Below are 24,881 nucleotides of genomic sequence, written 5' to 3'. Positions count from 1 at the left end.
TTTGATTCTGACCCCTGTTACACCAACGTAAATGAGAGTATTAATGTGGGGATCAACTCTAATAAACCTCATAGTCAACTTAACATCTATTAACATCACTAAAGTGTTTCCTGCCTACATTATGTCAGCAAACCCCGCTGTTGGATTTTTGGGTAGTTGTGGTTTGTGATCAACTGTATATGATGGTCAGTAGTGATGAGCGAGTATACTTGTTACTCAAGATTTCCCGAGCATGCTCAGGTGATCTCCGAGTATTTGGATGTGCTCGGATATTTAGTTTCTCTCACCGTAGCTGCATAATTTGCGGCTGCTAGACAGCCTGAATACATGTGGGGATTTTCTAATGAACAGGCATTCCTCACATGTATTCAGGCTGTCCAGCAGCCGCAAATCATGCAGCTACGGCGACACAAACTAAATCTCCAAGCTCATCCAAAGCTCGGGAAATCTCAAGTAACGAGTATACTCGCTCATCACTAATGGTCAGTCAAACTAGAATGAAGATGTTAATGGGGTAGAAGACAACTGCTTATGGATCATCCTTATAGTCAACGTAACATCTAGAGACATCACCAAAGTGCTTCCTGCCTATGTGAACCCAAGCTGACTGATCTTTGGGTGAGAGGGTGTCTATGATCAACCATATTTGATTGTATGACTTACAAGCATGAGATTATTAATGGGATAGGAGACAAAGACCAATAGATCATACTAATAGTCATCTTAACATTTGGTGATGTCGCCACGGTGCCTCCTGCCTATGTGATGTTAAATCACCACAGATTATGCTATTCTTGAGTTGGAAGGAAGATAGAGTTATGATCTGCCATGTTTAATTTTCAAGCTTTGTACACCAATTGGAATGAGAGCTAAAAGGGGGTCGGGGCTAATAAATCATCTCTATAGTCAACTTAAGATCTAGATATATCAAGGTGACTAATGCAAATGAGATGTAAAAGTAGATCTAGGTGTCAACTGTTTGTGTTGAAGGTCTTTGATCAACCATACTTCACTGGAATGAGAATGTTAATAAGGTAAGGACTTTAGGGCTAATAGATCATTGTTGTAGTCAATCCAACATTTAGTGACATCAAGATGCCTCCTGCCAAAGTGATGTCATATCATCCCTAGTTATCCCATCCTTGTATAGGAACAGAGGTATGATCATCCATATTTGATTTTCAAGCCTTTTAGTCCAACTAGAAAGAGGTTTAAAGGGAAATTGGAGCTAATAATTCTTCTTTATAGTCAATTTAACATTTAGTGACATCATCAAAGTACTTCCTTCCAATGTGATGTCAAAGCAACCCCATTTGTCTGATCTTTGGGTGGAGGAATCCACGTCTTATTTTTTTAAGTCTGCGAGATTAAATGGAATAAAAGTGATACAGAGGGGTAACAGATTCATCCCTATAGTCAACTTAACATCTAATTACATCATCAAGGTGCCTCATGCCTATGTGATGTCCAAACAACCACAGATGTCCGATTTTTGGGTAGAGGTGTCTATCGTCCATATTTAATTGTTGGACAGACTGGAATGAGGCCGTAAAAAAAGGAGGATCAGGGTGATTCATTAACATCTAGTGACATCATTAAGGCGCCTCCTGCCAATATGATGTCAAGATTATCACACCAACTAATGCATGACATCACAATCACTACTGGTGCAGCCAAAAGGAAAGCGCATATCAAATTGTCAAAGAGGATAAACACACCTGCATACAAAAGTGCATAGTCATACGCAGTACCTATTTATGCTACAGATTAATGCAGCTGGTGGCTTGAAGTGGTTAGAGAGTGATTGCCCTTGACTGTTATGGTGCCTACAGAAAAAAGAAGGTAAAATGCACTATAACTAAGCAGATGTAAACACATGGAACAATGGAGATGGGATAACTTGTATTGGATAGCACATTCTACAAGACTATACAGTTTAAAACGTGCCTGGTCCAGTTGCCCCACGACTCATAGCAACCTCCTAGACAGCGCTCACTGTTAACAATGCAGAGCCTAATGATTCAGGATGGACAGGTTGCAAGCAAGTGTTATTGGATTCCAAGCACCTTCATGGGGCTCCCTGCATATATATCAACAGCTTGCTGCGTTCTACAGCATGTACAGAAACCCCAAGTTGAGTAGGTTGGTAAAGAAATTACAAAGCCAAGGGACCCTCCCAGAGACAGACCAACTTCTCCCCGCTTCTGGATACCTCAGCTCTCCATGGTCTTTTGCGTTGCACCGTGAAGCCAGAAAGCAGGAAATATTCCTTTTTGGAGATGAGGACATTAAAAAAAGGCTTACACCCTTCACATGAGGCTTTTTCTGTAAAGACTGCTCAGTTTCTGTTTCGGGTCTGAGGACTGAAGGTCTGCTTGTTTACATAGGTCCCTCAGCTCCTTAATTTCCTGCAGAACCTTCCTGGCCTGCTTCCAGTTGGAAGAGGCTTCTTCTAATAGCCTCTCCACCTCTTGGAGAGCATTTTCAGAGTCCACCTTTCCAGAAGATTCCTTTCCCTTTTTATTTCCATCCCCACATTCTGTCACCTCGGTAAGAAGTTCCTGAGTTTTATCAATCTTCTGAGCGATCAATTCTTGTATTCGTGTCAGTTTATCTGACTCCGGTACCTTTTTTGGTATTGGTCGCTGTCCAGAAGAGTCCGAACGGGACAAGATCTCCTCCATAGAGGCACATTTGTTCTTCTCAGAATAGGACAATTTTTTTGGAACCTGAGGTGTGTAGGTTGTGCCCTTTCCAAATGAATCGCAGTGTGAAGCCCATTTATCCCAGGGTATTTGGTCTCTTCCCTGCTGAAGGTTTTCCGACCTTCCTTTTTCTGGGCACTTGAGGTTTTCAGAGTCTGATCTGCGGCGGACTGAAGCCAGCTGTGCCACAGACTTATCTAGATCCACTCTGAAGCTCTGATCACAGCTTTGATCTTCTGGAGAGGCATCTTCTTCCTGGATGAGGTCTAAGGTCAGCATTCCATCTGACGTTGAGGTAGATGCCTGCAAACAAACGTACAGACATCATCAGCGCAATGGTGGACCTTACAATTTACACCTAAACTTGCGTGTTGCTGATTTTCTTAGAATAGGGTTGTTTGGCTTGTCCATGTATTAAACAGACCAGACACCTGCCATGTACAATGACACTGAGTACATGAGAAGTGGAGACTTCTGTATTTACAGATGAGAGGGCATCTGCATCAAAGGCCAAATGACAGGTCAGAGGCCACTGTAAGCCTTAATGACCCCAATTTGTACACGTGTTGACCTAGGAGGCCACTTGTTTTAGATAAAGCATTAATACCACTTGACCCTTCAGACCTGGGATGAGTTATTATGCTATGTGGACAGCTCAAAGAGAAAAGCAGAAGGTGCAAAACTCACATACAGAATATCAAGCATAGACAAAAACATGCAGTAAAAAAGTCCTAATAATCTCCTCATTATTAATAATTAGTTGTGATTTCCTAGTGACAATCTGCCAAGTTATTTGCAGTCATAATGCTAAGTAATGAGGGTCTTCTTCTTTGCTAGTAGACAGAGACTCATAACCATAATTTTTTTATGGTTGCACGCCAAGATATTTGAGGGGACTGTTCACGGAGACCATGTTACCTATGATTAATAAGATTATTCCTATCCCCCAACCTGTTTATTTTTACACTATCATATCGCTTACATAAATCTAGGACCTTCACCCATCACAAACACAGGGGTCTCATGAACACCATTTGAATCCAACAACTGATGGAGATAGCTAAGTACGGTGCTCGGATATCTTCATCTGACCCATGCTTGACCACTTCTCCATTCAAAAGGGTGTCTTAGGTCCCCCCATTCTAGCGATTGGTGGGGGGTCTCTTTATAAAATAGTCACATCCTTAATTTTAATACATACCACAGCCATGAGGTGACCCCTGGTCGGCGGACGTCTGGTGTGTTGTATCTTCGCTCGGTCTCTGGTTGGATGGGCCAAATAACTATCTTCTTCTACTGTGACCTATTGTAACAATATGAAAAATTCCTTTAGGATACATAACAATACCAAACCCCAAAGTGACAAAAGCTGGCGTTGGATTATGCCTAAGGGTTAAAGAAATAATGGAAAATCTTGCCTTTTTTTATTCCTATTTTCCATGTGTGGGGTCCAGCGCAGATGTAGGGATTGTTAACACTGAGCACATAGAGAAGCCATCTGCATGGACGCAGCCCAGGTGGATACTGCTTACCTCATCTAAGATGCGGTTCTTGGCTCGCGTGATCGCAGAGTTCAAGGCATTGATCCAAGATTCTTTTTCCTCGGGGCTGACAGCAAGGAAGATCAGATTTGGTGCCTGATAAAAATAAGAGCTCCCGTTATTTTACTTGAAATATTGGTGGTTTAATGTAAGAGGACACGATACAACAACATCAGATGATGAATTAGGGATACGTTAAAGACATGGTCTTAAAAGGATGTAATCTGTCCGTTTGCCCCTCCAGGCCATATGAACATCATAAAGGAAAGTACCCCGCTTGTGGTTCCCCTTATGAACAGACAATCACTAATGTATTTAGTAGATGGCTATTCAATGTAACAGTCCTAGCTAAGGTCTTCTTTATTCTACTTGCGATACTACCTCTTTAAAGTGATCTACGGACAACATGAAATGATGACCACCTCCCTTATTACAAAATCCTTGTTTTCTCTGAAATGCTGCAGAAAAACATGGTAGGAACGGGGAACGCAGTTCAGTGGGCAGCTCCTTCCAAGATCCTCCGATCCAGCTCATCTTAATTGACAGGTCTCTCCCTGTTTGTGAAAAGGGAGAGACCTGTTGATGAAGCTAAGGTTGGCAAGACAAAGTCCCACTGGAGTCTACTCCCCATTCCTGGTTCATTTTTCAGGTTTTTTTTAGAATAGCATTTCAAAGTAAACATGACTTTCTGTAATGAAGGAGCCAGTTTGTACTCCATGGCGCCTGTAAATCGGGAAGGATTCAACAGCTTTTTAATGCCATCTATGATTTGTATCAAGGTTGACTACTGGGATAGGGAAAGGTGTTTCGAAAAGGGCACTCCCATGGGTTCGCTTTCCGTTAACGTCCATGATCTCAAAGGTGGATATCCTATTTCGCAAACAACACACTTAGCGTCACTGAAACCATCACAAGTATGATATCTATAGTACATTATCCTGCAAAGAATCATGGAGAACCAGATGGACACCGTCAGTCAGTGGTAAAGGAGTTAAATAATTCCAACAAGAAGAGAGCCAAAAGGGATAAGAGCGCCCGACTGAAGAAATGATCCAGCAATAACAACAGCTGCCCGTTCTGTCTCGTGTGCTGACTACGGCAGATATTATCCAGCAAATTAATTAGAAAAAAGGACAATACAGAGACGGGAGTGTTCCTCCCACAGAATAACCACCAGCAAAACAGAGCGAACAGTGCCGATTGTGGAAAGCACGTCCTACAGTGCTGATAGATGTCTGCAGTGATCGCCATCACAAGAGCTGCAACAAACTGCAGCCCTACTAAGGGCTGATTCACATGTTCGTTTTTTGTGTACGAGTGATATCTGTGTTTTTCTTCGTGCCTATGGTAATCTATAGTAATATAGATAACTTGCCACTGAGATAGTAAATGCAATAAACAGTTTTTATGTAGTGTTTTCTCTGGTTAATGGTCATGTGTTAATATGCACTTACATTGTGCATACACATTAACTTACTTTTCTCAGTTCAGATTTGTTTTTTATTCATTTCATTGTGCATTCAGTGCATATATGGGTGTGACCGCCCTCTTTCTGAGCTGGGAAAGCCATCCAGTCTGGCCTAAACTGTTACTAGTGGTTCAGCCGCTCGACCCTTGTTCACATTCACGCCACTTGGCAAGTGAAAAGGTTTTAAATACTAGAGTAGGGACTGTCCCACAAGGGTTGCTGTGACGTGGCGGGATGGCTTGTGCATTATTTAGATCAAAATTATGTTTACTAAATACCCTTATTATTATTATTACCTTTATGCATTATTTGCAGTATATTTTTTACTTTTTAGCTCAGGATATTTGTGTTTTTTGCTTCCAGTTCTTATTTAGTGCAGACAATCCAAATCAATAAACATGTAAAAGGTTAAATGTGCACGACAACGCTGTAGTAAAGCAGTAAACACTGCGGGGGGAGCCACACACTGAACGGTTATAAATTTGGATTGGATAGAATCCTACTTGAGCACCATCTATAGGAGTGCCATGTTCCACTATTTTTATGGTAGTCTATAGGGCTTGCTCACATGTCCGTGATTTTTTGAGGACAGAAAGAGTCGGGTGCATGAAAAAAAATCAGACTGCACTCGGATGCAGTCCCATACTCATGGAGGTGAACAACTGAAAAACATATTGAAAAGTTGCAGTGAGTGAGTTACATAGCGACATTACGTACCGTGTTTCCCGGTTGCTTTGATCGAACAAGTGAAAAACGACTGTGATTCTTCTTAGATCGGCTCCTTGATTTCCGCAGTTCCTCACACTTCTCGTAATCGCTCAGATCAAAAATTTCTTGTCCGTTTTTTTCATCCTTTACCTAAGAAGACATCATAAGATTTATCAGAGGAGCAGAGGCTGTAGAGGAGAGTGGAGAAAGCTGCTCAGAGCTCGGCTATCAGACATTTTTCTCCTATCCTATGGATTTCTACATGCCTCATCCTTTTGGCTTTACAGAGGAAGTTCTCGACTGAAGGTTCTGATCGCAACTTTCTCCCCCTCTCTTTATTGTGAACACATGCACGATTGACTGGGCTGAGTGTCCATGTGTACTACAGACATCTGCTCCATTCTTGATCTGTACTTGTTTTCATTCAGGGTTCCCATCATGTATTTAGATCCCACTGGCCCCAATGAAGATTTCCCTGTAATTTGTGACTATATCGGCGTATTCTGGTTTCTGTCTCCCTGAAGGTCTTGGTAGTCAGCCACAGGAATTCTCATTACAGGGCGGTGTGTGGCCCATTTGTATGACGCCCATGCTTCTATTCCTTGTGTGGCCTGGCAAGAATCACCAAACAAGAGTTTGGGTTAAATCTGTAAAAAAAATGTTGTACTAGACTAAATTCTATACAATTCACTGAGGAGATATTAAAAAGCACATTTTTATAATAGACCACCTGTTCCACCTACATTGTTGTCTCTAACTGCAAACTTAAAGGGATATTTCCATCTTATAAAGTGGTGGCATGCCCTGACTACCCACTGTGCAGGACGGCTGCAGCCAGACCCATTCAAGTTTACGAGACGAGATGCAAATCCCTTCATGAAGGGAGACTTTTTATTTCTTTGGAGCAGAAACTCCAAGTTTTTGTGGAGTTCTAATGAGGATACGGAGAGTTCCTGTTCACTTTCTACTTACTCCAAAAACCCCTCAAAAAAACTTAGTGAGCACATAGCCACTGGCAGCTTTTTTCCCCTTATTCATTTGGGAGGCTCCAATACCTATACCCAGAGACATTCGTTGGTCAGTGGACCATCCTATTGAAATTGCATTTTTGGCCAAAACTTTCCAATGCACATGGACACTCGGTTCAGCTGACCATTCAAGTGTTTTTAATAGGCAGAAAGGGGAAAATGACTGCCAGACTTCTCTATCAGCGGCTTATCTTCTATGAAACCAAAAGAATCTGAGAGTTGAAATACAAACTCCCAATCCTTTTGTTTTCAGGATTCTTCCCTTTCTCCCCTTTGCCCATTGAGTTGGGAGGCCCTCTAACACAGTAGATGGTCAGTGCTCCACCTTCCTGAAATCTGCAATTTTGACCGACTTTCATGTAATGTTTACAAGGTTTTTTAGTCTTTTCACTTCCAGCATATCTTGTGGACATAGTCTAATGACTACTGAGTCCATGGTCAGTCTGAGGAAACCTGAATTTTAGCCCTTATTTTTTCCGCCCCAGAGATTGGTGGTCTATTGAGATAACATGTCAATCTGCGCATGCCTTTGTATAGAGTCATAGTGTTTAGAAAAGATTTTTGAGATCTAAGTTTGAGGAGGTCCGACCCCTGTTACCCCACATATCAACTAATACATATCCTGTGACGTTGTCTGGTTTGGCAGCGACGTGGACACTTATAGGTCACACGTGGATAACCTATCCTAGAAAATATATCTCAGAAAAACATCAGTTGAAGTCATGAACGCTCGCACGCTACCTACCCACCAACGAGCGCCAAGCATGCCCTTCAAGATAATTCTTATTCCTGCCCTAATGTAGAAGACAAAATGAAAAATGACAGGACCTGACAAGGTAATCATCAGTTTCCATCCTTGATTGCGGGACGCAGTCTTTTGTATAAACAAGCTTTGCTAGATAATTAGTGTGCTGGGATAGGAGGAAGCAGAGCATCCTGGGAAACTTCCCCTCCCCTTGTTGATCTCATGATAGCACAGCTGTATGTCTGGGGTACCAGTCAATAGTCCATCAATAAAGCATTTGTTTCCAAATGGAGCTTCCGAGAAAGCACATGTCGTGTTAACCTCTTCCTTCCCGGCTACAAATATTAGTCGGAGACGGGTTTTACTTGGAGATGCTATGGCTTTAAATGGATCAAAGTATTCTGCCTAAGCTATTATGGAGTAGTGGGAGGTTAAAGCCTTAATACAATCCACAGGATAATAATCTTTATAATAATCTTTATTTTTATATAGCGCTAACATATTCCGCAGCGCTTTACAGTTTGCACACATCATCATCATCACTGTCCCGATGGGGCTCACAATCTAAATTCCCTATCAGTATGTCTTTGGAGTGTGGGAGGAAACCGGAGTGCCCGGAGGAAACCCACGCAAACACGGGGAGAACATACAAACTCCTTGCAGATGTTGTCCTTGGTGGGATTCGAACCCAGGACCCCAGCGCTGCAAGGCTGCAGCGCTAACCACTGAGCCACCGTGCTGCCCTGGATACCCATTGGAAGAACCTAATTACCACCAAGTATGTTTTTCCAGTTTTTTGTATAGCGCAGGTATATCCAGCAGCGATATACAGATTTTCTTCATGATTCCTATCAGTAGCTGTTTCTTATGGGGTTTACTATCTGATTTCCCTATCTCCCACCTACACCACGTATCTAACAGGGAAAGAGAAAACCATAGAATGCCACATAAACGTAGATGTAGCCTTTGGTGAAATTCAGCAACTATTCCTAAAGACAGTGAATTGAGTGGTAGTCATGAATTCATACTTTTGCTCCATTGCAAGTGACCCTAGTCAATTCAATTACCACCTAGCCCATGGAAAAGTTATAAATGCTGCTCATTGAACAGCCTATTTAAGAACAAAAATCCATGTTGAAATCCATGTCTTCTCATACTTTACCCTGATATCTGATATAGGGGGAAAATTGGGACCCACCTAAGCATGTCTTGACACATTTTGCCCCGACTTTTATCTACTATACTGTATATGGGCAAGTTTACTGTTGTAGATAACATGTCCTACGAAAACTAAACAATCGTTCAAACAACAGCCAGAAATACTGATTTTGAAGAGATGTATATGAAAGACAGCCATTGGACTTTAATGGCTGGCCCAAGAATAAATGTCTATAACTGTAAGCGGAAAATGAAATATGACAGGTTTCAACTTCAACCATGAGATCATTTTGAAGTAAAAGAACAGAATAATCCAGCTCACCGCACTGCCTTGCTGGTAGGATCCAAATCCTGCGCACGGATTTGACTAGGCAGTCAATCAATAGTAAAAAAAAAGGGAAGAAAGTTCCAGCGCCAGGAATGGAAAATTAAAAATCCATTTTATTGTGCCAATGCATATTAAAATTCCAGCAGGTACAGCATATCAGTCGGATGACTGCAGAACAACGCGTTTCGACCTGAGGCGTCGAAACGCGTTGTTCTGCAGTCATCCGACTGATATGCTGTACCTGCTGGAATTTTAATATGCATTGGCACAATAAAATGGATTTTTAATTTTCCATTCCTGGCGCTGGAACTTTCTTCCCTTTTTTTTTTACTATGAGATCATTTTGGTTCCTCCAAAATAAGTGGTGCCATCAAAAAAACAACAATTGTTCAGCTTATTCAACCAGACTAGGGGAGAAAGGTGTGGGCAAACAACAGTTATCTCATGGCAAGATACAGGAAAAGGAGCCATTATTAAGACTAACTGGTAGTAGATGAGAGTTGAGGATGAATTGGAAGGGTGAACGAGTTTTAGAAGGAAGACCACAAAAAAGGATGTTGCCATAGTTTGGAAGGGCGATGATAAGGGCATGTGCTAACATTTTCAGTCACTCAAAGTTGAGGAAAGGGCAAATTTGAGAAATATTTTTGTATCAGATGCAAAAGGACATTGTATAGATTAAAAGACAAGCAGGAATCAAAGTTTACTCAGAGACTGTGAATAACAGACTACCTAATCACAGAGAACATACTTGGAGATGGTCTTCAATCAACACCAACTGAAAAGGCTCAGGATGTGTTGACCACTATATATTCTTATCGTGAAGTGCTAGATGATTTACCTTTTCTAGTCACAAAGCTACTGTCAGATCCTGCTTCACTCCTGAACAGTAAATGTGGTGATAAACCCATGTCAGCTGCTATATGGAGCTTTACATTCCTTCTTTAAAGACTGCAAGATTATCTGATGCTATTTATGAACACTACAAGGAGAGGAAGTAGATTAAGATGTGTGAAAAATAAATAAAAACTGCTCCCGAGAAGAAGATCGAGGGATGACAAATCATTCACTACACTACTTCCACCAGCGTAGAGCTCCTTCGTTCCATCAAAACAGCTCTAGTCCTTGACTCTAGAGGAGATATCTGGCACCAAAACATTACCTGCTCACTCAGCTTTTCCAAACACTAATATAACCGAATTGCATTTTCAAAAATTTGACAAAAAACAATGACACAGGGACTTATTTTTATTGGAGATTTGTTCTTATCTTAGAGGGTGGGTCCTACACATCTAGACACCCTAATAACAGGTGCCAATGGTGACATCTTGATTCATAGCCTTCGACACAGTTGACCACTGCCTCCTACTACTCCTCTCTTCGTTTGATGTCAAAGACCTTGTCATATCCTAGATCTCCTCATACGTTACCAACCGCACATTTAGTGTTTCCTACTCCCATACTACCTCTTCATTTCACCCCCTCTCTGCTGGTGTCCCTCAAGGCTCTGTCCTTAGACCCCTTCTCTCAATCTATACCCTTGGCCTGGGACAACTCATGAAGTCCTATGGCTTTCAGTACCATATACTGTATATGCTGATGACACTCAGATCTACCTCTCTGGCCCAGATGTCACCTCTCTGCTCTTCAGAATCCCAGAGTGTCTATCAGCCATATCCTCCTTCTCCTCTCGCTTCCTCAAACTCAATGGGGGCAAATCTGAACTAATTATCTTTCATCCAACTCGCATACCTTCCCTACCTGATCTATCTATCACAATAAATGAATTCTCACTTTCTCCTGTCCCGCTAATCCGCTGCCTCAGAGTAACCCTTGACTCTGCACTGTCCTTCAAACCGCACATCCAAGCTCTCGCCACCTCCTGTCGCCTCCAGCTCAAAAATATTTCCAGAATCTGTCCTTTCCTCAATCTACTAAAATGCTTGTGCATGCCCTAATCATCTCCCGCTTCAACATCCTCCCCTGTGGCCTACCTTCTAATACTATTCTAATATTGTACTCCTCCAGTCCGTCCTTAACTCTGCTGCCCGACTAATTAATCTCTCTCCTCCAGGGCTGTGGAGTCGGAGTCGTGGAGTCGGAGTCCGTGCTCATTTTAGTGGAGTAGGAGTCGGTATAAAATGGACCGACTCCGACTCCTAAAATATATAATAAATTGGGTACAGTAGTTCAATGCAGAATGTGCAGAATATTTTTTCATAGGAATTTGGGAAAGTTATGAAATGTCCTATAAATGGCTGTTCTATTCCTGATCTAAGGCTACATTCACACAAGAACAGGTTCTTACTATTGTAACGGACAATGCTTCTAACATGATAAGTACAATTAAACTGATGAATGAGAGTAATGAAGAATAGCTAGAAGAAAATTTAGGATTCAGTATGTTTGAGATGGAAGGCCACAGTGCTGTTCATGTAACTGAGGAACAAACAGATATTACAACAGAAGAACAGCAAAATTATACTTTAGAAATAGATGATCTTGTTGAAGGTGCTTCAAAACACTTTCATATTCATCACAGGTGTTGTGTTGTGCACACGCTGCAACTGGCAATAAGAGATAAGGCCCCGTTACACGTATCAATGTCCCAGCGATCCCACCAACGATCCGACGTGGATGGGATCGCTGGGACATCATTAGCTGGTCGCTGGTGAGCTTTCACATAGACAGCCCCTCCAGCGATCAGGACCAGAGAGCAAGCTGGTTTCCAATGTAAACAGCGGGTATTTAAGAGCCGCGTGGCTCTTAGTTACCCGCTGTTTAACTTGGAAACCAGCGTCGCTGATCGCTGGTCTCTCGCTGCCACATGCAGCGATGCGCACTGGCCAGCGGGAGACCAACGATCAAAAAATGGCCCAGAACGTTCAAGCGCGATCAGCGATACCCGGCAGGGGGGCCGGTCGCTGATCCATGTCACACAGCGATTTCACTGGCGAGATCGCTGTGGCGTCACAAAATCAGCTATATCGCTGGTGATATGGCTGTGTGACGGGGCCTATAGTCTGCAAGAGGGACATGCTGGAAACCTGATTGGAAAAGTGAGGAAATTGGTTATTGCCGCCAGAACCCCTAAAATTGATTCCATCTTGAAGAGACGTGCTGGGAAAGGGGCAATTGTCGATCAATCCACTCGGTGGGGCAGCACTTATTTAATGATTGAGCGATTGCTTGAACTAAAACCGTTTCTTATAGATATGACGAACCCTCAGGTAACCCTAAATGAAGGTCAATGGACACAGGTGGCTGAATTGAAGGAATTGCTTAATCACCCCTTTACAGTGACTAAAAAATTACAAGATGAGGATTTAACTCCTGACATTTTCATAAGGGAGTGGAAGAACTTGCTATTTTGCCTGTCCCAAAGAGGAGGTTTAATCGCAGATGGCATTTCTGCTGCAATGAAACGGAGAGAGACACAGCTATTGGAAAATAAAATTCTTCTGCCAGCTGTTTATGCGGACCCAAGTTATCGTATACTGCTTGATGATCAACAGCTTACTAAAGGAAAAGAAGCTCTGACTGAGGTAGCAGTTAAGATGAGTGGCTTACAGGAGGACTGCCAGGCGCAAGAGGACTTGGGTCCTGACAGTGCTACTGCTGCCATATCTTCATCCTCATCAGATGAGGTGTTTGACTTTGACAAGTATTTGCATGACATGGAGCAGGCAAAGCGTTGCCGCAAGGAAAAAGATTTCACTCCATCTCCTATAGCAAGCAGATTGACCATATTTCAGCAAAATGTTTCACTTGCTCTCAAAGAAATAGAAATATTCAACCGTTCATCAAAACTGACTGTGCACGAGGCAATTAATTTACACCTGGAAATTGTTAGAGATGTTGCCCATGTGGTTATGGCTTTGCCTCCAACCCAAGTTAGTGTAGAGAGGTTGTTCTCTGGCCTTAAAATTATTAGGTCAGATTTTAGGTCAACTATGAAGGAGGATCTGATGGAGGCATTTCTATTTCTTAGGACAAATTCATAGACTGCACAAATGTTATTTAGTATGTTTTTGTTGAAAACTGTTTTTTGCCACTTACATAGTTTATTACATAGTGTTATATATATTTATGTATATATATATATACATACACACAACATATATATATCTATATGTAATCGATATTACATAGCGTATTACATATTTACAATTTATTAGTTTTTTGTGTTCTAAAGTTGTATTCCAATAAATATTATGTTCTATCTAAATATCTTGATTATTATATCATAGAAATGATTAAATGTCTGATGTTCACATTTTACTACAATAAATTTTTCACTTAAATATAAGCAATATATGTGGGAGTTGGAGTTGAAGTCGTAAAGCAGGTGTAAGGGAAATTGCGGAGTCGGAGTCGCAGGTTTAGCTTACCGACTCCACAGCGCTGCTCTCCTCCCTACACTCCTGCTTCCCCTCTTTGCAAATCCCTTCACTGGCTCCCAATTTCCCAGCGTATCACGCTTAAACTACTAACACTGATCTATAAAGCCATCCATACCCTTTCTCCTCCGTATGTTTCCAAACTAATCTCGTAATATCTTCCCTCACGTAATCTCCGGTCCTTCCAAGACCTCCTTCTCTCCTCCACACTTATTCGCTCTTCACCTGATCGCCTCCAAGATTTCTCCCGAATATTCCCCATCCTCTGCCTCTGGAATTCTGTGCCCCAACACGTCCGGTTATCCCCCACATTTAGATCCTTTAAACGGAACCCGAAAACCCATCTCTTCATAAAAGATTACAACCTGTAATGACCACACAGCCACCTCAACACCATCGGAGCTACTGCAACCTCCAATCTACTGTCTTCTTCCCTATAATCCTGTAGAATGTAAGCCCGCAAGGGCAGGGTCCTCTCCCCTCTGTACCAGTCTGTGATTGTTAGTTTGTTTATTCTAAGTGATATTTGTATTTTGATGTAACCCCGACTGATGTACAGCACCATGGAATCAATGGAGCTACTTGTAATAGACCGACACACGCATAGAAATGGGAAGTCTCTTCTGTCAGATTTCAGGAAGGCAATGGGCAAACAGTTTATTTTTGGACGATAGTATGATTTGTGGGCAACTTTGTGCAACAGTTAACTTCCTTCTTTGAACTGTGTGTAAAGTAAGAACTCAGGAAATATCTCATAAATCCTACAAGACGTAAGAAGACTAAAGTCAATCAGAGAGATGAACAAAAAAAAACCTTTAAAAGGGGATTTCTAGTGGATAAAAGGGGTTTTCCACTTTCACAAAATACTGCTGCAGTTTCTCCAGGGCTGACATCGATCACGGGACAGCAGCTCATCCAGTGAACCCAATTTTTGGGAGCAGTGGTGTAGACTCGGCACTGGAACCAGGGAGGTAGAGTAAAACACAGAATTTTTTTACATTTTTTTAAACAGCAGTGGGGGAAAAATGGTTTGCTGAAACTTGAAAACCTTTTCAAAGGGGCTCACACTGAAAAAAAAAATAAAATAAAATAAACACTGCTGACTCTCCCTGATCCCAAACACCACTAATTTTTAGGCTTACTCGGAGAACGCTGATCTCCACACATTGATAATCCGTGGCTGAAGTGGATTGTGATCGGCGGAGAGTGCATTTCTGGGACAAAGAACTAGTGGGGACTTGGTAGGTGTCAAAACCAAAGCTGTGGGGGACCGGTGAAGGTTTCTATCACTTCTATTTTTAGGGGGGGGTCTTAGCTCTTTAAAAATTATTTTTGGACAGCCACTGTAGGGAACAAATTGTGTTCATTTGTTGCTATTGACTTACTGGTCGACAAGCACATGGCAAAGGCAATTTGTTCGTCAGATTATAAAAAAGCAACCAAACTGTCAGACATAAAGAATAAAAAAATAGGCCATTCACCTTAGGCTGTGTGCACACGCTGCGGATTTTGCTGCGGTTCCGCAGCGGTTTTGGCCACTGCGGACCCGCAGCAGTTTTTTCTGCGGTGTACAGTACAATGATTCCCTATGGGAATCAAAAACCGCAGTGCAGACGGTGCGGAATTTTCCGCGCGGATTATCTGCGGTTTTCAATCCGCAGAAAGAATTGACATGTCAATTCTTTCTGCGGATTCTCCTGCGGTTTGCCATCTCCTCCATTGAGGAGATGAAAAACCGCAGGGCAAAACCGCAGAGCAATCCGCAGGTAAAACCGCAGGTCTTTTGACCTGCGGTTTCACCTGCGGATTGTACAAAATCCGCGCGGATGAATCCGCACCTTTTCCGCAGCGTGTGCACACAGCCTTAGTCTAATTTATACAGCTATTGTTGTGGGTTTTCCACAGTCCACTCTTTACTTTTCCCAAAAGTTGATCCTTTCCTTTCGGAAACCGTTACGCAAGCATCAACAGCGCTTCACTGGTCGTCTGCAAATGAAATCCCTCATTCAGCCTAATATGGAAGTCCCTAAACCCGCTGCAAAAAAATTAGGACAAACAGCAATCTTTAACAGAATACCAATCCCCCAAAAAATGATTTGTAGCCATTCACGTGTGATGCAGCCCATGGAGCTGATATATCCTTGTGTAATACGCCTCAGAGGACCACACAGCCTTCTCAGTCAGGCATGTCTGGACCCTGGGATTGTCCTGAAGATTAGGGTCATTGGCTTTGGTGCTTCGTAAATCAACACGCATCATGATTTCCTTGATAATATGGGTAGGTGAATCCTCAGCGCCGCTTAGTAGAAAGGGATCAGTAGGGTTTCTACACACCAGGGACCTATAGAAGCTGCACCATCCGCGATTTTCTTTTTACTTTGTTTAATGTGGTTTGCTTATAGCAAGTGAAGTGAACTGTTCTTTGGTAAAGTAGGGCAGCGAAAAGATAACCATCCCAATCCATCTGATTAAAATGCAGAACATTGTGATCTCTCTCCATGGTGTGAACCTCAGAACAAAGCTCTCCCGCCAGACATAATCAAAGCGGCCTGTGAAGCCCCGCGTCACTGGGGAGACGCTCGCAGCCGCCGTATATCTCACGAGACGTACGCCTCAGCTACAATTTTTAGCAAGATCGGAAAGCGTACTCCAAAAGTGAGGAAATGCTTGGTTTTCAAGGAAAACTGCAAACCATTAGAAGAAAAAAAATGTTTAGCATATGTTGTTCATTTATATCTAAGATCTTTAAAAAAAAAAAAAAACGTGTTTATGGAGCAGTCTGCCACTGTTTAGAAGGGCACTCTCTATCTAGGTGTGTTTCTGGGACACTGACACTATTTAGAAGAGTACTGGTAGGGTTTATGGGGTACTTTCACAATGTTTATAAGTGAACCTTCTATATGATAGTGTTTATGGGGCACTCTGAAACTGTTAATGGAGGCACTCAATGTCTTGTAGGCTAGCATGTATGTAGCACTCTCTGTCTCGTAGTGTTTATGGGGCACTCTGAAACTGTTAATAAAAGCACTCAATGTCTGGTAGGCTAGTATGTATGTGGCACTCTCTGCCTCGTAGTGTTTATGGGGCACTCTGAAACTGTTAATAAAGGCACTCAATGTCTGGTAGGCTAGTATGTATGTGGCACTCTCTGCCTCGTAGTGTTTATGGGGCACTCTGAAACTGTTAATAAAGGCACTCAATGTCTGGTAGGCTAGTATGTATGTAGCACTCTCTGCCTCATAGTGTTTATGGGGCACTGCAGTCTGGCAGGCACGGTACTGCTTAAGGATCGTGCCTCTGACTGTAGAGCCCCCATGGATTTGATTAGAAGCGAACTCCGTGCAGTGCCTCCCCCTCCCACTACTCCCCCCCCAGGTGATGCCATAATTAGGACGCCCCACTGACCAACGGGAAGAGAGAGGAAGGGGCGTCCGGCCACACCCTCAGGGGATAAATTCAGGTGCCGGGGTGGGGGTCTTTCTCTTTCCTCCCCGGGTGATACCTAGAAGCTTTTGTCCCACCCTCCCTCCCTTATACTGTAGATTAGCAGAGGTGCGGAGCGACTGTTGTTAAAATGTATATTTAAAAAAAAAATTATATATATACATATTTGGTTTTGTGCAAATTTATTATTCACATTATCTTGTTATTCTGTCACAGCGGTAGTGTAGAGGGCGGCAAGGTTCGTAACCTCTCATCAGCCGACGTGCCCAGCGGTCGTGGGCCCACAGCTTTGAGTCCGTTGCGAATTGTACTTGCCTCTCTCTGCTTATTAATAAACTGTGACCGACCTGTTCAACCCATCCATGCTTGTCGGTGTTTTGTTATTACGGGATTGGTGGGAGGCGGGAAGGCACTGCTTACGACACACAGTCTTAAATGCTACTACCATATATACTCAGGCTCCCAGCCCCCTACATAACATAATACAACCTGGAAGTATAGCAATGTCGCCTATAGACTCCAGAAGACATTTCAACCCCCCATTTCTTAATAGGACAAAACAAATTCACTGGAATCCGGGTAGCATCCTTCCCCGGTCATTTCTCATGAGCTGAAGGTTCCCCCTCCCCCACATCTCGGTTCTGTTCATCTATTAAAGAAAGAAAAATCCAGTTACCCTGACCTTGCTAGCATGTGAATGAGGAACAAAAGATAGAAACTGTATGCTACAAATGGAGAATGCAAGAAGGACGAGGCGTATTATTATATAAAAGTGCTGCATTACAGGCAGGGATGGGACAAAATGCTCCGAGTAATTTTAGGATTCAACAAATCCGCAAAGCATCTCAGAAAATCTGCAGTGAACGGCTGAAAAACATGGTTCAGTTCCAGCTCCTTCTATGCCGCAGCCTCCAAATCTAACTTTTACCTCCAGGGTCTGAAGACCTAATGCTTCCCACAGCTGAGGGTTAGTTAGGGTACATTCACACAGTTTTTTTTTTTAAAATGGATCGTCATAAAAAAAAAAGGAGTCTGAAAAATCTTTTCAGAAACCTATTCATTCAAAAAATCCTATTTATTTCTATTGTAAAACCACTTTGTTTTGTATATGTTCAGGCTAAATAGTCAAGGAGAAGATGAAAAATGATCCTGTCAATTCTTTAGCTTATTTTCCACATGTAAATTCACATTTTTGCTGTGATTTTTCCTTTGACGCAGGAAGATTTTGCTGCAAAAATAAACTAAAAGACAGACATCTGCGAATGTCACTCGGCTAATATCCTTGTTGGGTATCTATCTCTGGATGAAAGCTAATTTGAATGAGCGCTAATTTTCTGAGGGAGCATTGCCTAAAATACAAGGCTCGGTACACGTCACGAACTGGTGAAAACGTCCTCCCATAGAACAATGACTAATCTTTGGGTATCTAATATTATAATAAGGAGCCATGTTGGTATATGCATGACATCATCAGAGTGATAGTAATTATATGACATCATGAAGATGGGTACCGCGAGATAGCAATGTGGTGTCTCTGTCACCATACAATGCAGCCATTGTGACCACAGCTGTTGTAGGACATGCTTTGAGACGTGACAAGCCTCTCTGACTGCTCGACCTTTGGGAAGGCAGTAGGAACCCTTTATTGGCCTCTGGGAGCTCAGACTTTTCAAATTGTCAGCCGCAGACAGTCCTGGGGGGCCCATTATCAACTGTATAGCTTTTAACCCACAAAATGCTGGATCTGTTTATGTCCTCCTTTTGACTTCTACTTTTCTACTAAGCCTCAAATCAGTGGTTGTTGCCTTCTAAGTTACCAAGATTTTTGCAAACGTGTATTTGGCAAATCACAATGTGTTCAACTGGTGACTAAAAAATTGTACGTTTCATAGGAAGTCAAAAATAGCAAACTGATAATGCATAATGTACTGTACAAGTAAAAAACACCCGATAAAAGTTATACCTTATTTGGCCCCACCAAAAGGCCTGCTAAGGCTCATGACCTTTGGTGACCCTCTGTACAGCCCCAGTAGGGAAAAGGCTCTCAGAAACGGTCAATAATGTCATATAAGCCCAGAAGACACTGATCTGTCCTATTTCCGTCTAATGAAAATCTGGGATCCATTATTGACCAAGAGACTATTTAGAGCCCCAGTCAGGACCCTGCTACGCTACAGGGATACCCTAGTGTCAACCATTGCCAGTAATTTTTGTTATCGCTCAACGTGTCTGAAAAATAATGTCTTCTCCAAAGATAACCTGGCAGATTGGAGGTAAAGAATTGTAAATGTCTGAAAAATAAGTGTAACCATCTGATATGGCACAGAGCAGCTTCATTCTGGGAAGTAATTTTGGAGAAAAAAAATAGTAACAGCGCTGGAGTTGCGTCAGTCCCGGGACACTTCCATCCTCTTGTTTTAACTCTATAGAAAGTATCAGAAAATGTTATCCAGCAAGTGTACATTCTAGGGGAATTCTCATCTGGTACTCAAGCTGAGAACGGAAGCAAACACTTCCTATATTTCGTTTACATATTCAGGAACAGGAGAATATAAAATCTCATTCCTTTACAGATATTTTGTCTAATAAGGATGGCCAAAACCAAGTACTTGGAGATACTTACTCCATGAAGAAGAATCCATAAGTTTGGACCTCATTGAAATATTAGGGCAGTGAAGTTTTTGAGCTTGTAGATTATGGTGGTGAGATCCTTTAGGTCGGACCTTATCAGAAGGTGGCGGTGAAGTCCTTTAGACTAGACCTCAACAGATCATGCCAGTGAAGTTTTTGAGCTTGTAGATTATGGTGGTGAACTCCTTTACTTCGGACCTTATCAGAAGGTGGCGGTGAAGTCCTTTAGACTAGACCTCGACAGGTCATGCCAGTGAAGTTTCTGAGCTTGTAGATTATGGTGGCGAACTCCTTTACGTCGGACCTTATCAGAAGGTGGCGGTGAAGTCCTTTAGACTAGATCTCGACAGATCATGCCAGTGAAGTTTTTGTGCTTGCAGATTATGGTGGTGAACTCCTTTAGGTCAGACCTTATCAGATGATGGCGGTGGAGTCCTTTAGACTGGAACTCGACAGATCATGCCAGTGAAGTTCTTGTGCTTGAGTTTTAACAACAGACCTGGGTGGTGATTTTCTTGAGGTTGGACCTTATTAAAAGATTGTGGCAGTGACGTTCTGGGTGGTGAAATCTCTTAGGTTGGAACTCATTAAAACATCATGGTGGTCGAGTCCTTGAAATTGGATCTCTGCCAATTTCCAAGACCATAGAACTTTTTCTTCCTAAACACCATTTCATGAAAAATGCTATAAGTGACCTGTTGGAAATTCTTCACACCACTCCTTGGACCACTATGCAGTGGAAATATTGTTAAACTAGTCAAGGAAACTTAGCCTAGGAAGTGTATGATCGTGTCTTTAACGATTCCCAACAGCGGGCCTTGTTTCTAAGGAGATGAAAAGAAATAGGTTTGAATGCATTTGGGCTAATAATCACGGTCCTAAATTCTGGACCACATAATGGACTCTTGTGGTATCTAGGGTCGATGACTATATTATTTGTGGAGAAATAGTCATCATGTTTTGCAGCCTCTTAATTTCTTATTTTCTGATGAAGAATGAATGTAAACCCTGCCCGGTTGAGAGAACAGAATCTCTCGTATTAGTCACCATCAGGGGGCTGGGAAGTTTATACAACAGTCAGTATGAAGGGAGAATATGTTTTCATTAAGGAGCCCACTCAACTGATCTAGTCATCCTGCACAACAGGGAGCAAAGCTGCTGAACGGGAAGGAAAAGAGACTTAAAAGCAAGGTTTCATTTCACATTACTCCTCTATAGAGAGTAATCTCATTCGGTATTGTACACTGAGATTATAAGATTAACTATCAGCAGGAATCGTAGGTGCAATGATACGTGGAAGGGTTTAGACAGGAACATGCACCAAAAGGAAGACCTCTAAAGCAATTTGAAAATTGTCCCTCGCTTTTAGACTGGACAGGACAACTCCTTTCCGCAAGTGCCACCATGATTAGCTCCAGGGTCTACAGTATGTTACATAACCACAATCCTCGATAATCTGCAAAAACAGGGAGGACAGGATGACATTGAAATGCCCCTCGGTAAAGCTCCAACTGCAGAAATCTACTGTTCCAAATTTAAGCATCATTACACGGATGTCACAACTATAGCAGAGCGTCTCAAACAGACCGAAAGGTTTCATGCACACATCCTTATTACAGTGCTCATAAAAATCTATGGCCCCATAATATACCTCCCATTTTTACGAAAGCGTGCAGATGTTTTCTTTCTTACCAATTCATACTGCGCTCGGCTTCCTCTGGTAGTCCCATAGACAATGAATGGTACAGAAGTTGAACGTGTTCCAACTAAGGAATTTAGAGCCCAGATCTCAGGATCACTGAGGTTCCAATTGGGTGACTCTCAGCGATCTGCAAGTTGCCCGCTCTCCAACTGATAGCAGATAACTTGTTTTGCTCATATATACAGTGGGGCAAAAAAGTATTTAGTCAGTCAGCAATAGTGCAAGTTCCACCACTTAAAAAGATGAGAGGCGTCTGTAATTTACATCATAGGTAGACCTCAACTATGGGAGACAAACTGAGAAAAAAAAATCCAGAAAATCACATTGTCTGTTTTTTTTTCATTTTATTTGCATATTATGGTGGAAGATAAGTATTTGGTCAGAAACAAGCAATCAAGATTTCTGGCTCTCACAGACCTGTAACTTCTTCTTTAAGTGTCTCCTCTTTCCTCCACTCATTACCTGTAGTAATGGCACCTGTTTAAACTTGTTATCAGTATAAAAAGACACCTGTGCACACCCTCAAACAGTCTGACTCCAAACTCCACTATGGTGAAGACCAAAGAGCTGTCAAAGGACACCAGAAACAAAATTGTAGCCCTGCACCAGGCTGGGAAGACTGAATCTGCAATAGCCAACCAGCTTGGAGTGAAGAAATCAACTGTGGGAGCAATAATTAGAAAATGGAAGACATACAAGACCACTGATAATCTCCCTCAATCTGGTGCTCCACGCAAAATCCCACCCCGTGGGGTCAGAATGATCACAAGAACGGTGAGCAAAAATCCCAGAACCACGCGGGGGGACCTAGTGAATGAACTGCAGAGAGCTGGGACCAATGTAACAAGGCCTACCATAAGTAACACACTACGCCACCATGGACTCAGATCCTGCAGTGCCAGACGTGTCCCACTGCTTAAGCCTGTACATGTCCGGGCCCGTCTGAAGTTTGCTAGAGAGCATTTGGATGATCCAGAGGAGTTTTGGGAGAATGTCCTATGGTCTGATGAAACCAAACTGGAACTGTTTGGTAGAAACACAACTTGTCGTGTTTGGAGGAAAAAGAATACTGAGTTGCATCCATCAAACACCATACCTACTGTAAAGCATGGTGGTGGAAACATCATGCTTTGGGGCTGTTTCTCTGCAAAGGGGCCAGGACGACTGATCCGGGTACATGAAAGAATGAATGGGGCCATGTATCGTGAGATTTTGAGTGCAAACCTCCTTCCATCAGCAAGGGCATTGAAGATGAAACGTGGCTGGGTCTTTCAACATGACAATGATCCAAAGCACACCGCCAGGGCAACGAAGGAGTGGCTTCGTAAGAAGCATTTCAAGGTCCTGGAGTGGCCTAGCCAGTCTCCAGATCTCAACCCTATAGAAAACCTTTGGAGGGAGTTGAAAGTCCGTGTTGCCAAGCGAAAAGCCAAAAACATCACTGCTCTAGAGGAGATCTGCATGGAGGAATGGACCAACATACCAACAACAGTGTGTGGCAACCTTGTGAAGACTTACAGAAAACGTTTGACCTCTGTCATTGCCAACAAAGGATATATCACAAAGTATTGAGATGAAATTTTGTTTCTGACCAAATACTTATTTTCCACCATAATATGCAAATAAAATGAAAAAAAAACAGACAATGTGATTTTCTGGATTTTTTTTTCTCAGTTTGTCTCCCATAGTTGACGTCTACCTATGATGTAAATTACAGACGCCTCTCATCTTTTTAAGTGGTGGAACTTGCACTATTGCTGACTCACTAAATACTTTTTTGCCCCACTGTATGAGATAGCTATGACCCCTCCATACACAAGAACGCTCAGCCAAGCGTTCATATGTTTTCAAAGGGGAGAGAAAAGAAAGTCGCTGCCAGATACTGCTGGTTGACAGGTTAATTTCCCTGAAAAGAAAAGGATCAGATGTTTAATTTTAAGCTGCCAAAACCCTCTCTCTTCGTTTCTGTTGTGGGAGATTCGAGAGACCCCTCATGTGAATCAGGTTGGATGGTCCAACCAAAAATGGAAAATTCATCTAAATTTAATCTAATGTGTTCCTCAGGCTTACTTGGGAAAGTTACTCAACTCAATAAAAAAAAACTTTGCTATAGATTGTGTTGTGGATTTACAATGCATTTCACCCCATAGACTAAAAATGTAAATGTATATATATATATATTTTAAAACTTTTGGAAATCATCTATTTTTTACAACAAAAAACGAGAAAGCAATAAATACTATAATATACTGAAAAAAATCTAAACCAGGAAATAGAAATAAAGGCTCCAATATAACTGCTTTCAAGCACGTTTTGTATTTTTATTGTATTTTTTTTTTTACTTTTTTTATATTTTTATTGTCCTGTAGTTTTTTATAGTACTCATGTTAATAAACCTTGTGCGTTGCATTTGTTGTCAGTCACGCATTAAGACAAAAAAGCAGACATCCATTAGTAACTAGGTCACATGAGAAAGTCACAGCGTGCAGTAACTATCTATAGCTGAGTGACAGGTGATGTCATCGCAGTGCAAAGAAGCTTTCACATACGGATTAAGTGAGGTACATGTGGGAACATTCAAGCCTGAAGCCCTGAACTCAGAAAACAGCGGCGGCTGGTAGATTTGTAAACGAGCAGGACGTCTCCTTTCCAAAGCGGGATATTACTGGCCTTGCCCTTCCATGGTGGGAAAAACATGACTATATAAAGATAGAACTAGGGTGCTTAAAAAAAATTTGAAGGGGCTCTTCAGCATTAGATGAATACTGCTAAAAAAACTTTTGGTTAAGATTTACTTACGAAATGCAGTTTTTAGGGCTGTAGGGGAGAAACCGTGTGCCGTATGTTCATTTGGCGCCTTTCATGTAATAACTGGTGATGGCCTTTGGGGAACCATAATGGGGACCATATAGGATGTCACCTGTCTATAAACAGGTACAACAGGTGAATACTATTGATCGAAGTGAGTGACTGTACCTAAGAACTGGTTGGCTAAATGTCTTGATAGACATCTTGAATTTCCA

At 42.1% G+C, this 24,881-nt stretch overlaps 1 protein-coding gene across 1 annotated transcript in view; it reads right to left on the bottom strand.

Moving 5' to 3' along the window:
* Positions 1 to 381: 381 nt before the first annotated feature.
* PLEKHO1 (pleckstrin homology domain containing O1) overlaps positions 382 to 24,881 on the bottom strand; it is a 51,031-nt gene continuing 26,531 nt past the window's right edge. Inside the window, exons 3-6 of the mRNA XM_073567060.1 lie at positions 6,432 to 6,572; positions 4,238 to 4,342; positions 3,907 to 4,008; positions 382 to 3,008 (exon numbers count right to left, since the gene is read on the bottom strand). Of these exons, the coding sequence (XP_073423161.1) occupies positions 2,310 to 3,008; positions 3,907 to 4,008; positions 4,238 to 4,342; positions 6,432 to 6,572 (1,047 nt within the window). The 3' untranslated portion in view covers positions 382 to 2,309. The remainder of the gene's footprint in view (positions 3,009 to 3,906; positions 4,009 to 4,237; positions 4,343 to 6,431; positions 6,573 to 24,881) is intronic.

The sequence above is a fragment of the Dendrobates tinctorius genome, unplaced genomic scaffold, assembly GCF_039654945.1.
Source record: "Dendrobates tinctorius isolate UK_male_01 unplaced genomic scaffold, ASM3965494v1 ptg000019l, whole genome shotgun sequence".
In the NCBI taxonomy this organism is placed as follows: domain Eukaryota; kingdom Metazoa; phylum Chordata; class Amphibia; order Anura; family Dendrobatidae; genus Dendrobates; species Dendrobates tinctorius.
The sequence above is the reverse complement of the archived record's forward strand: the minus strand, read 5'-3'. Positions and strand labels throughout refer to the sequence as shown.